Raw genomic sequence first — 13116 nt, 5'->3', positions numbered from 1 at the left:
AAGCTGTTTCTTGAAGCATGTGACAGGACATCACACCCACATGGATATCTTCACCTTCTGTCTGTTATTACTGTGGTCTCCTTTTAATCCCTTTAGCATCCTGCTGAAATGAAGTTTATAAACAGAAGTTTGGGAATGGATCAACACCAATACTGTCAAATATCTAAGTCAACAGTTTAAATCCTTCAGTCTACTTCTACCTTCTGAATCTGCAAAATCCTCTATGTCCCTGCATCTTACAAAAGGAGTTTCACACATATGTTAGTTTCTAGCATATGTTTGTTTCTAGGCTGTTCTCTCCAGACTGTATGTCTTTAAAAAAAAAAATCCACTATGGTCAGAAATCTAAGGCAAGTAGAGTGACTTTTCCAGCCAAGTAAAGATGAAAAACAACTTCTTCCCATTAAGAAATAATTTATACCTGTTCTCTGAATTAACTCTTTGTGTCCAAGTAAATAATCAGAGGATGTAAATTTTCTTCTAACATTTCCACTCTTGTAAAAATCTAACAAGCCAAAATATTTTCCACACATCTATTCCAAATCTCCCTTTTTGTCATTTGTTATCGTTTTTAAGGTTTGGCTCTTGTGAATTGTATCTGTATAATAATATTTTTATACTAAGTATCTCATAGAGACTCATTAAAAAGAACTCATTTCTGAAAGATGAATCTGGTATTAAATATATTTCTCAATCCTAGAACTGGACATTACTGTCAACATGAATTCAAGAGAAAACTAAATTCAGGAAGTTGTCTTATACCTAACATGAAAATAGTCATTAAAATACAAAGGAAAAAAAGTTTAACATTCTTATAATAACCAAATATATGTTAATAATTACAAAGTAGTCTCATCTATTCATCAGGATAAACCATGGACGATTTTTACTTGAAAACACTGTTAAAAACTACTCTAATCTGCATGAAAATAATTGAACCCTCTTTCTCTTGGTTTTTCACGAAGTAAACTGGAATTCCTCCACTTAGCATTTCAGTGAGATTTCGAAGAACAGGAATTTCTCCTTTTTTCTTTATTTCTTTAAAATAAAATCACCATTCAGACCCTCCATTAATCACTAGAGTATCATTACTAACACTGAAAAAGCTGGCTTCTGCAGACATGTTTTCAACTAATACCATTAATAGGCTGAATCCACAAAATCTTGTCAGCTATTCTCCAAATTCCAAACACATCTCTGCTCTGTAAAACAGGCAATGATGGGTTTAGGGGTTTAAAAAAAAAAAGTCTGCGAGATTACCATCATGTTCATCCTCTGGCTGGCAAAACAAGGCAGCATAAAATGCCAAGACTCAATGATTCAAATAAACCATGGCTGAGGGAGGGGCTGGACTGGCTCAGGTCAGCAATCCAAATTAGTTCCACTCCTTACATCCTTCCTATAAAGCAGCTTCTTTGCAGTTTTCAGAATAAGATGACACAGGTGGACAGAAAAAATTCAGAAGGTAATGAAGTCAGCTTATTAAAAAACGAGAGGCAGTTCTTCTGAAAAGAAAATAATTTCATTGTGATGCTACCTTGAAACATGTATCATTCAAAAGTAATTTGGCTTCATTCATGAACTTTGAGAGTAAAGGCACTTTTTATTTTCACAGTTATAGATACTGTTAGAACTGGACACTAGAACTAGGGTACTGAAAGGGAATTTTGGTGTAATTGATTTTATTTTCATATGGCACCCCCTCCCCCACCTTGGCAGCTCGGTAAATTGCCATGAAGCTATCATAAAGTGGAATTCCTTTCTAAAAGAAGTTTTATATTCGCTCGGCCCAATTAGGAAGTTAAAAGGCAATTAGATTAGATGCAATTCACAATAGCTGATTTTTCTGGGGATGTTAGTACATTTTTCCTCGGGACCCAAGTTCTAGGACATTTAACTGTTTGCTTTGCAATCTCTTCTCCTAAAATAACTGTGAAAGAGGAAGAGAGAAAGAGGGAAGAGGAGAGAGACTTTCCTCACAGTTTTCTCCTTCAACCTGTACCCCATCCCAAGGTTCTAAATCAAAACTTGACTCCTTTGACTCTACTAATGTCCTGGCAGTTTGAATGGCTGGGAGAGTAGAGGGGTTAAATTTAGTTGTTTTTACTTTCTGCCTCAACTTAGAAACAAGAGGCAACCTCATCAGATTGATAAATACCACCCACGTGTAAATGACAGCTTTTCAGATATACAGAAAAGACTGAACATGCTTCAATCTTTGGATGTATTTTAAAACTGCGGACTGTTTGTTTTCCTCTCTGTACTTTGGATTTGGGGGGAGGAGACTGCTTTCCTGCCTAAATTCAGGATTGATGCTCACTGGCCCAATTGCCTGTGTTCCTTTAAGCTCCTGTGCAGTCAGTACCCTTAGTTAGGTTCAATGATATTTTTAAAAACTGTTTCAAATAAGAGAGGATTGAGAAATGCGAACAGAAAGAAGCCTTAGGCAACTGGCATCGTACTCTTCATTTTCTTCGTTCAAAATGTGGGAAATCGCTGTTCCTGTAATCCTTTTCAAAAATAACAATTTGTTGGACCTTGTTGGTTCAGAAAGGTTGTCGTTATTTTCTCCTGCATTTGTAGGAAAAGTAAAGTTCAGGGCCAAAGTAAAATTAAAATGTCAGCGTGACTGGGTACAAAGGATAGGCGATGTCTACTGGGAGGTGAGCGAGGACAGGTTTCGAGCTGCCGAGCGCATTGGCTAGACATGCGATTCGGCGCTTGCCTCCCACCGCTTTTCCCGCGCAGTACTGCCAGCCTCTGGCCACGCTGCAGAGCCTGGGCTGCTCGGGAGGAAGCGCGCTCAGGCGACGGATGCTCAGGCCTGGAGATGCCCTACCCCAAGGAAGCCAGCGTAGAAACTCTATGTCCAAGGATGGACAGAGGGACCTGCGCGAAAAGCGGGAGTGTGACCGACCCACGGAGGCCGCGCCTATTGGCGGCGATCTGTCCCGGGCGCTGCGGTGTCCTTACACTTGACCCGGGGCTTGCGGGCCGGGCCCACCCAGGACCTGGCTTGGTGCGAGACGAAGTGGTCCCCAGGAGCAAGGGTGGCTCTTCCCATGACCGTTCGCTTCTTTGTCCCCTGAGGAGATACGGGTAAAGCGATTGTTGCCCTCCTCCAAAACTCCTGGGGAGGGAGGGTTGGAGTAGTGGTGGGAGGGATGTTCTGCTTCACCTGTGCGCCTGGATCATGGTAGGCTCCAGAAGCCACCCAGCTCAGCCACAAGGCAGCCTGGCCCCTAAAAAGAGACTTGCGTAAAACTGTACCACAGGGGTGTCTTTTTTTTTTTTAATTTGCTTTAAAATAGATTGCACTGTAGTTAATTTAAAAAACACTTCAGCCGCTCACGACTTCTCACCATTTATAAACCGAACTGGAGACATGGAGCCACTACCCACTTATAAATTGAACAAAACCAAAATTCAACCCTGAAACCATTTGGCTTAAAATATTCACGTTTTAAAGACAAATATATCTTTTTTAAAAATTTAATTTAATTCATTCATTTTTGGCTGCGTTGGGTCTTCGTTGCTGCACGTGGGCTTTTCTCTAGTTGTGGTAAGCGGGGGCTATTCTTCGTTGCAGTGCGCTGGCTCCGAGCGTGGGCTCTAGACGCGTGGGCTCTAGAGCGCAGGCTCAGTAGTTGTGGTGCACCGGCTTAGCTGCCCTGCTGCTGTGGGATCTTCCTCGACCAGGGCTTGAACCCCTGTCCCCTGCATTGGCAGGCAGATTCTTAACCACTGTGTCACCAGGGAAGTCCCTAAGACAAATATATCTTTTAAGGGTGCATCTGTTCGCAGTTTTATAGCCTGTGAATCGATGTCGGACTTTTTGTTGTATTTATACTCTATTTATAAACTCTAGTTATTCACTAGAGTTCATTTCTATCAGTGATCCACGCTGCTTCTTTCTTGGGTCTGGGCTCTCAATGCTCCTAACTCTACCCTCCCTACCCCCAAGTATGCCCCACAGGTATTCTTGTAACGTTCTTTCCCCCACCTGTCCCGACGTACAGAAAGCCTTGTCTCAATTCGTTCCTAAACTTTAAGGACAGAGAACTACAGGGCTGGGGGAGGGGTGCCTGGGAAGGCGGAAAGCGTTGCAGGAAGCAGGTCCGAACCAGGAGAGGTCTCAGGGAAGGAAACAGAACGGCGATGCGAAATGCGTGTTTCACAACTGGAGTGTATTCTCTTTCACCTCTGAAATGAAACAAGCAAACAAAATCGCAGCTGCTGTATTACTGACTGAAGAGTCAGCAAAAGTCCTCTCTGACCTCCCTGCAGTGCTTAGGATAATTCCTCTTGCAGCCAATGAGTCCTCGTTCCAAAAAGTTACTGAAACTTTAAAGGATGACGGCCGAGGAGACTCGGGGCGGCCGGGGTCTGGGTAAAGCCGCCTGGACTCCTCGAAAGCAGCTGGTACCCGGACGAGCTGGAGGCGGGGAGCGAATAACGCGGACCTAGAGGGCTCGGATGGAGGGCGTCAAAGAGAAAGGGCGGGATCATAATCTAGAGGGGCAATAGGGATCCGCCCCAGTGAGCGGAATTAAAAGGTGTGGTAGCTGACGGCGTACGGATTGGCTCAGAGGGGGCGCAAAGGAGGTGCCGCAGGGCAGCGGTTACAGGCTTCAGCCGCTGCCGTTTCCCCGCAGAGGGAGCTCCTCCGCGCAGAGAGGAGTTCCCGGACTCTTACATCCTGTCTGCGAAGATCCGGATTTCCTGGGGTATTCCTAGGGATAGCGCCGTTCCTCCCGCCGAGGAGCCGAGAGCAAAGAATCTTCCCCACCTCGCCACCCCGGACGCACACACTCAACTCTCCAGTGAGGTCGGGACTTCCCACAAGACCTTTCCCCACTACTCAACAACTTTCTTTCTCTCTCCAAATGTAAAAGCCCCCATTTCTGCCCTCTCCTCTCCGTCCTCCCGCCCCCTTCTGCTTTAGCCTGGAAAACCCTTGCTCCTCACAGTGCGAAGTCTCAGGGCTCAAGTTCCGGGCTGCGCAGTTCACCACACCCTTCGGCCACAGGTTCGCCGCCGGGTAGCCCAGGGAAACGCACCGGCAAGCCCCTCGGTCCCTCGTCCCACGCACCCCATTGGCCTCCCGGCCCCGCCCCCAACCCCTCCTCCTCCGCGGCCCGGGAATGGCGTCAGCACGCCGGCCCCGCGTGGGGTTTAAATGCCCACTAGCTGGAGGCCGGGCGCTTCCATCTCGGAGCGCGGTGGCGACTGGAACTGCAGGGGTGGGAAGGGAGCGTGCGAGCGGGATCCCGAGCCGCGGAGCACGCTGCCCCTCGCTCCGCCGCGGATGACTTGGGAGCTCGGGTCCAAGTGCCGCCCATGCAGCATCCCTGCCCTCCGCCGCCCGAGAGTTGATAATAAAACACTTAACCGTCTCCGCTGCGGGAAGCCATGAGCTGTCTGGATGTTATGTACCAAGTCTATGGTCCTCCCCAGCCTTACTTCGCAGCCGCCTACACCCCTTACCACCAGGTACGTGTCTCTTCTCGGCCGGGCCTCGTAGACAGGTGGCGCGCCCTGGCTTCTCCGAGCACTGCCAGTACTCCGAGGTTCCCGGTGCCTCCGCGCGGGTACTGGGCATCCGAACAGCGGCGGGCGCCTCCCGGATGCGGGGATTGCCCGCGCTGCCACCCAGTAGGTTGAGCTAACCCCTTTAGCTTGCCCGTTTGCTCTCTCGGGAAGGCAGCTAAGTCCTGCTAGTGCGTGCCCTGGCTTCCCGGGAATAATTAGACGAGGATCGCGCGAGCTGCATCGATTTCTTAGGGTATGTCGGACTCCAGATTTCTTCCAAGCCCGGTGCTGGCGCGGGGAGATGCAAGCAAAGCTCACGCAGGGAAAACCAAACTTTGGTCCCAAAGGTGAGAGTGACAACAAAACAAAAGCAAAGGCCTGTCTCTGTCTTTATGTCTGAGAATCAAAGACTCGCGTTCTCATCTCTGCAAGCTTATTTTATCAAAGGCTTTTTTTTTTTTTCAGTTTCAATTCTCAAGCGATCAGGCCAATTAATTCCAGAACAAGCGAATTCGTTACAAAGAGAACTGCACGAAACTCACTGGCTTTATAATCTCTGCCTTGCAAAGTTCTGGGAAATATTATTGACCTGGCAGAGGCAAGCTTCATAGATAATACTTCGCCTTTCGCTAGCTGAGTCCGGCTGCCCTGCCATCAACAAACCCACTTTTGAGAAGAGCACTAGCCCCGGTTCTGCAAACTCTTCAAGTTTCGTTTAATTTTTACAATATTTCTATTCTCCGGGCTATATCTGGTCGAAGTTTTTCTTTTCATTCCTCAGCTGCTGTAGTCGAAACTGAGGACAGTAGTCCAGGAAATGAATAAGATCGCACTCCAGTGGGCAGAGAGGGGGATCCCCTAGGAGTCCGGACGAGGTTGGACAGTGAGGGCCTGGACCTCCTGCTTCGGGAAAATTGAAATACACCCCAGTGTCCGAGTCCATGCTTTTGCCAATTTTGCTTGCAGAATATCTATTTGAAATTTTCCTGATGAATTAATGATGGAATGGGTAGACTTTGCCTTTTGTTTTTGTTTTTCTCCCTCCTCTCCTTTTTAAAACTTTCCAACCAGAAGTTTGTTTAGTCTCAATGTTAATTTTAGTTATCACCAGAGTCTCTCACTGTAAGCCAAGTGGGAATGTGGTAGAAATGGTGATATTGCTAAATAACTCCAGTCTTTTGGCTTCGGTGTCCAAGATGAGCTCCTTCCCAGGCTGGGAGTATTACAAAGAGGAAAGGAGGGTTGGTTTTCTGTCCGTTTGGTCCTTTCTCCTCCCTGACCCTGGACCAATCTATTGCCCCAAGATCTCTGTTCATTTTTGTATGATCAGGGTCTCCCTTGAAGGGCATCCCTGCCTGCATACTGCTTTAACACTGCATTCAGTCCATTGCTCGTTTCTAAGAAAATGTTTTCAGCGGCCACACTTCGTTTTGTAAATCACTATCAGACAGTCATGATTTACCCAACCTTACAGACAAGATCATCCTCTGCTCCTTTTTATTACTTTTTCCCTCAATATACACAGATGGTGAGGTAGAAATTGTCATAGCCCACTGGTTTTTCCTTACTCAAAAGAAGATCTCTTTAAAAGCTGAGACTTTCTAATGGCCAGTTTATGAATGACCAAATATCAACTTGCATTTATTAAAATGATCCATGTCACGATGTTATTCCATGTTTTTATCCTACAGCAGTTCTTCCTTTACATCCTTGTTGTGTAGAGTGGATTTTGTTATTTTCATGTTCTATCATGAGGATGCTTTAATCCTGCATCTTGCACGTCTGCCTTGAGTTCTCAGGCAGGGAAGAGTCAGGCCCTAACTGGACTTGGGTGCCTTTTACCCTTGGAGCCTGATTTTAAAACTATATCTGCCTTGAGCCTGGCTCTGTGGTCAAACTGCTTAGGCGTCTTCCTGGACCTTCACCCTGACACCTTCAGAGAGTTCTCCCTGTGGCCTGGCAGCAATTCCAGGGAGACAGAGGCTCCAAGAAGGGCAGTCGGCCTCTCAGGAGCCCCACCTTTGTTGAGCTGCAGGTTGGGAGGCCTGTTGACTGCAGCCCACGTTACTGAGCACCGGGCATGGACACCCATGTCAGTTGCTCCTGGATACCTTTGGGATCCGGATGAGGGAGTGCAGTCTGAACACAATTTGCTCGCTCTTTTGAAATTGACTTCTCTATTCTTTCTCCTTTGAGCAGAAACTAGCCTGTTACTCCAAAATGCAGGAAGCACAGGAGTGCAACGCCAGCCCCAGCAACAGCAGTGGCAGTGGCAGCTCCTCCTTCTCCAGCCAAACTCCGGCTAGTATAAAAGAAGAAGAAGGCAGCCCGGAGAAAGAGCGCCCACCAGAGGCGGAGTACATCAACTCCCGCTGCGTCCTTTTCACCTATTTCCAGGGAGACATCAGCTCTGTGGTGGACGAACACTTCAGCCGGGCCCTGAGCCAGCCTAGCAGCTATTCCCCAAGCTGTACAAGCAGCAAAGCCCCACGGAGCTCCGGGCCCTGGCGGGGTAAGTATGGGGCCCCAACTGGCAAGGGAGGATAGAGAGCCCTCATAGCCTGGGGGCCACCTACAGGGGTTCAAAGAGATGCAGCTGAAAGAATGCTAGGTGTTAGAGAAGAGGTGAGGAGGGCCATTGGGAGAGGATAAGGAAATCGAAGGAGGAGTAGGCACAGGCCTAAGATCTCTCCTTGAAGAGGCAGAGCAGAGCAGTGACCTAGAAAAAAACCAAAGGCCTTGGAATTGGGAGGCCTACGTTTGTGTGTTGGCTCCACCACTTCCTAGCAATATGACCTTGGGCAAGTCTCTTAACCTCTTGGAGGTCACTCTATTTACTGGTCTCTAAAATTAGAATAATATTTGCCCACTTAACTATCCCTGGAGGTGGCTGTAAGGGTAACAGAAAATGTATGTAAATGTGCTGTGGAAATGTGAGGTTTCCAGCAGCCTCCCAAGGCAGGGGGGGGGAGGGGATCTTCACAAACAACAGCTTACAGGGCCCTTACCCCATTTCTGAAAATCTTTCCAGAGAAAAAAGTCCTAGAATGCAGTGCAAGCAAAACCTGCTGAAGAATGTCTCCTAAAACCTACTTATGCCTTTTGCCAGATTTTGATTACTTGGGAAATCTTGAAGCAGAGAATGTCTTTCAATAAGCGAGTAAAATAATAAAGAAATAAGAATTTAAGGGTAGCCAAAACATCTCTAAGGGATTTCCCCAAACACATCCCTTCTTTATTGGTTTACCCTCCTCACCAAGCACTGCTTTACCTAGCCTGGGACAATGATTTCTTGGATGAGTTAACGAACTCTCCCTTCTATTCTGAAATCTTGACCTCCCTTTATTACCAAAACAAGGGTGGAAGTAACTATTTGGTAACTTTGGTAACTTTCTCACTAATCTTTGCTTTTGATGTGTACCAAGCTGAGAAATGAGGACTTTGTTGTAACAAAGGAAAACAAATATTTCATTTTGGGGGAAATGACAACTGTCGCCCTTCCTTTTTTTTCTTAAGAGTGTGACAGTTTGTACAAACCTTGCCTAGACAAGATCCAAAAACATTAGTTTTAAATACAAAACATTCTTTTTATTCTCCAGTTGCCTAAATACTTTTAACAGGAAGACTGTTCACTACTTAGAATGCATTTTCAAAGCATTTTAAATTATCTACTATGAAATGCAGATGCCTTCTCCAGGGTTCTTTTAATTAAATGTCTTTCTTTCCTTTCCTCCCAACTAAAGGCAACAAATTTGAGCTAAATGCTGTTCTCTTAAAATGCTTCCAGACACTAGGGGTCAACAATGATACAAACAATAATAATAATTATTGTTGTTATTATTATTATTCCTGGCGTCCACATTTTGATGCAGAAAATTTTTTAATTAAAACTGAAAAAACCTGTCCCTTCGTGTCCCCCTCTGCAAATAATACAGCTGCCCTTTTAATAGGTAAAGTTTACTCTTTGCAAAAAAATTTTTTTGAAATAAAGTTTCTAGAAAGGAGGCTAATAATAGCAAGACTCCGAAATATGTCGATGGATTTCCAGTCCATCCGAGGCCTTGGAGGGGCACATTTTCTGGAGCAAGAGAGGCTGAAACGCGAGAGCGGGTAGTGAGATCGCTAGGCGGCCGACCAAGAGCGGGAAGAGGTACCTTTAGCTTCAGGAGAGGCTGCGGGCCGGGAAGGCGAGGCCGCTTCTGGTCCGAGGCCGTCCAGCCCGGAGTCCGAAAGAAGCTCCCTGCGCCCTGAAACTGGGGCTGGGGAAGGAAGTCTCTCCGCTCTTCCTCTCCCCGCCAGTCTCCAGGTTCCCGCAGCCTGGGACGCGCCTGCAACATCCGAGGAAGCGGCGCTCCTCCCCAAAGAGTTCCCCAGTGCGGCGCCCGGACCTCGCGTTCACGGGCCGCAGCCCCGCGAGAGAGGCGCCGCGCGTGCGCCCAGCACGGCGCCTTTCCCGCCCTTTGCCCGCCCCGGCCGTTCAGTTCTGCGGCGGCCGAGCGGCGTCGGCAGCCGTGCTTCCGGCGGTGATGCGTTCCTCTTTCCCTCTCCTCCCCTCCGCCTCGCCGGCCCAAAGACGGCTCCTTCCCGATGAGCCAGCGCAGCTTCCCCGCCTCCTTCTGGAACAGCGCTTACCAGACGCCGGTGCCCGCGCCTCTGGGCAGCCCGCTGGCCGCCGCTCACTCGGAGCTGCCCTTCGCCGCAGCCGACCCCTACTCGCCGGCCGCGCTGCACGGCCACCTGCACCAGGGCGCGGCAGAGCCCTGGCATCACGCGCATCCCCACCACGCGCATCCGCACCACCCTTACGCGCTGGGCGGCGCCCTCGGCGCCCAGGCCGCCGCCTACCCGCGGCCCGCAGCCGTGCACGAGGTCTACGCGCCGCACTTCGACCCGCGCTACGGGCCGCTGCTGATGCCGGCCGCCTCGGGGCGCCCGGCCCGCCTCGCTCCCGCGCCGGCCCCCGCGCCCGGCAGCCCGTCCTGCGAGCTCTCGGCCAAGGGCGAGCCGGCCGGCGCCACGTGGGCCGCGCCCGGGGGACCCTTCGCGAGCCCCACGGGGGACGTGGCCGGGGGTCTGGGCCTCAGCGTGGACTCAGGTAAGCGGGAGAGGGAACGTGGCATCCCCGGGCCCCTCCTGCCCTGTGCCCAAACCTGGGCTGAGGCCGGGACCCTACTTAGTTCTCCTTGGAGACCCCAGTGACCCTGAGGCCCGAAGGTCTGCCTGGCGGGGTTGTGTTTCATCAGACAGATGACCCTGTCTGTTATCGGTGTGGGCAGAATGAGAAAGTAGCTGGTTAATATTACAGAGGATTTTTAAAAAATAAAATTTGTTGGAAAGGTTCTAGCTCTGTGCTGTTCAGCACTGTAGCCACCGGCCACATGTGTCGGTTGAGCACGTGAAACGTGGCCAGGCCGAACTGGCATGTGCTGTAAGTGTATAATATACACTGGATTTCAGGACTTTGTCCCAAAAAGAATGTAAAATTCATCTCACTGATGTTTTACATTGATTGCATGTTGAAATATTTTCAACACATTGCATACTGAATATATTGGGTTAAATAAAATACATTACTAAGTCTCACCTGTTTGTTTTTTACTTTTTTTCAATGTGGCTGCCGGAAAATTTAGAATTATGCCCATGGCTCCCATTGTGTTTCTGTTGGACAGCGCTGATCTAGAGTGCCTGCTAAGAGGGTAGTTTAAATGGTGGCCCGGGGTGGGGGGGGGGGGCGGGGGGGGGTCTTGTCACCTCTTGTGGTAGTTACAAGTCATACAAATATGACTCATGACTCTGATATCAACTTAACTGTCAAATTAAATAGGTCTCTGGAAAACATAAAACTTAACAAGAATACGATTTTAGTGATAATATTAAGTCCCTGGCTTGAAGAGTTGAATTTGAAAGGTACAGGCAAATAAGGGTTTACTTTTTTGTTTGCTTTATTTTTAGGGCAAATGAAAAAAATAGTTATATAATAAATGCAATCGTTGGCTCGTAGTCTTGCCGGCTCTCCCTTCCCTCAGGTGCAAATTTGACACTTGTTTGCTTTGCTTTTACTTTCATTCATGCCCTTTAGATGAATTCTGTGACTTTCACAATGAAACAGTGCTGTTTGTCTTTCTCTTTCTTTAAATATCTTGTGCCTTCCCTCCCCCATCCCCTTCTCTCTCCCTCTCTCTTTCTCTTCTCCCTCTCTCTCTCCCTTTTATTTTCTCTCTGTTTTCAGATTTGCAGCCTCAGGACAAAAGCAAGGATCTGTACTGGTTTTAGACAGCCCACCTTCTTCCCTGTAGGTCTCTGCATAGCGCAATTGGTGACACTCAGAGCTGAAATCAAGTGGGTTTGTAACAGCTTCTGATCTTGGTTTGCAGCTCGTCGTTATTCCCTCTGTGGTGCATCCCTTCTGAGCTGATCTGCTGACCCAGGGTTTCCCCTTCCCTTTCCCTTCTGACCAGCCATGGAGGCTGGCATCTGTGCCTCTCACTTCATGGATGAGGACATGGGGGAATGCAGAGACTTCAAACTTCTCCGTGTATTGGGAAAACCAGAACACACATCGACAGAATGTTCATCTAAAAATAATTCCTTCTGCCAAAGAGGAAATCCAAAGACTCTGAATGATGCTTAATGACTTTTGGGCAAATCACTGGAAATATCCATGGTGATCACTTATGTGACATGATATCATAGTTTTCTTGGAAAGAGGGAAAGAAAAAGAGATGTTTTGGTGTGAATATTTTTTATGCTGATGTGAATTATTTCATTAAGTAGTGTGATCATAGCACTGCCAACGTCAATATCCTCAGACTGAAATGTATTTGTATTTGCATCAAAGACTGTGGTAGAGAAGTCAAAAGAAGCCAATTCCTTCTTCCTCACCTGTAGCCTCCAGCTCCTTTCCTGCCCGCTCCCTCCCTACAACACCCACTCCAGACACAAAGACACACTTTTTCCTTCGGACTGTGAACGTGGAAGCCTCAGCCTGAATGTGAGCGGCAAGTGGCTTATCTGGAGCCACCTGCCTGAGTCTTACTGAAATGCAGCTGTTGTAGGACAACTGTTTAAAACTCCAGAAATACATCGACCAAAGGGGGCACTTCCCAGTGTTTGGCACAGCAATTGCAGTTGCACTGGATATGTTTTATACGTGTGTGTGTGTGTGTGTATATATCATATTTTTTACAAAGAACATTTTATGATGAAAGAAGAAACTCTCTCTGCCTTCTCTCCCACAAATTCTGTCCCTCCCTCTATCCTCCTTTGGATGAAAACAAGTAAGCATCAAGAGGCCCCAGTTGTCTCCAAGAAGAAAAACTAGGAGTCACCAGAAGGGGAAGAGATGCCCATGGAGTCTCTGGTACCTCGAATATTCTTCTCAGTCTCTGTGGTCATGGTTTGGTCACTTTAGTGTTGGGACAGGGGAAGGGGTACACATGTGGGCAAAACTGAAGGGGATGAGGAAGAAGAAACGAACATTAAAGATGTTTGTTTACCACTAGGTCGCTGTGTTATTTCTTAAAAGGAAAACAAATACCTTATTTTCTCTCTAATAGCATAAAATAATTTATAGTAGTATGATCT

General features: G+C 47.7%; 1 protein-coding gene and 1 long non-coding RNA gene across 6 annotated transcripts; one reads left to right on the top strand and one right to left on the bottom strand.

Annotated features, from left to right (window-relative positions):
* Nucleotides 1-3476: 3476 nt before the first annotated feature.
* Nucleotides 3477-5113, bottom strand: LOC137204609 (uncharacterized). 2 transcript variants are annotated; one of them, XR_010933753.1, is made up of 3 exons: nt 4969-5113; nt 4004-4203; nt 3477-3764 (listed from the first exon to the last, which is right to left on the bottom strand). It is a non-coding gene; the product is annotated as an uncharacterized lncRNA (long non-coding RNA). The 2 variants fall into 2 exon arrangements; XR_010933754.1 differs by having other exon boundaries at nt 3477-3717.
* Nucleotides 5114-5179: 66 nt separating this feature from the next.
* VGLL2 (vestigial like family member 2) lies at nt 5180-13033 on the top strand. 4 transcript variants are annotated; one of them, XM_067702275.1, is made up of 4 exons: nt 5180-5493; nt 7732-8044; nt 10106-10627; nt 11762-13033. In XM_067702275.1, the coding sequence occupies exons 1-4, from the start codon at nt 5413-5415 to the stop codon at nt 11803-11805; spliced, it is 960 nt and encodes a 319-aa protein (XP_067558376.1). In that variant the 5' UTR covers nt 5180-5412; the 3' UTR covers nt 11806-13033. The 4 variants fall into 4 exon arrangements, with proteins under 4 accessions (XP_067558376.1, XP_067558375.1, XP_067558378.1 ...); XM_067702277.1 differs by having other exon boundaries at nt 5182-5493; nt 11907-13033; XM_067702274.1 differs by having other exon boundaries at nt 5181-5493; nt 10106-13033.
* Nucleotides 13034-13116: the final 83 nt, after the last annotated feature.

This window comes from Pseudorca crassidens, chromosome 13 (genome assembly GCF_039906515.1).
Source record: "Pseudorca crassidens isolate mPseCra1 chromosome 13, mPseCra1.hap1, whole genome shotgun sequence".
Classification (NCBI taxonomy): domain Eukaryota; kingdom Metazoa; phylum Chordata; class Mammalia; order Artiodactyla; family Delphinidae; genus Pseudorca; species Pseudorca crassidens.
Note: the sequence above shows the minus strand (reverse complement) of the source record. Positions and strands in the feature narration are given on the sequence as shown.

Coding starts and splice junctions, on each gene's coding strand:
- VGLL2 (XM_067702274.1), top strand. CDS start 5,413: ATGAGCTGTCTGGATGTTATGTACCAAGTCTATGGTCCTCCCCAGCCT. Junction 5,494..7,731: donor CCTACACCCCTTACCACCAG/GTACGTGTCTCT, acceptor TCCTTTGAGCAG/AAACTAGCCTGTTACTCCAA. Junction 8,045..10,105: donor GAGCTCCGGGCCCTGGCGGG/GTAAGTATGGGG, acceptor GCCGGCCCAAAG/ACGGCTCCTTCCCGATGAGC.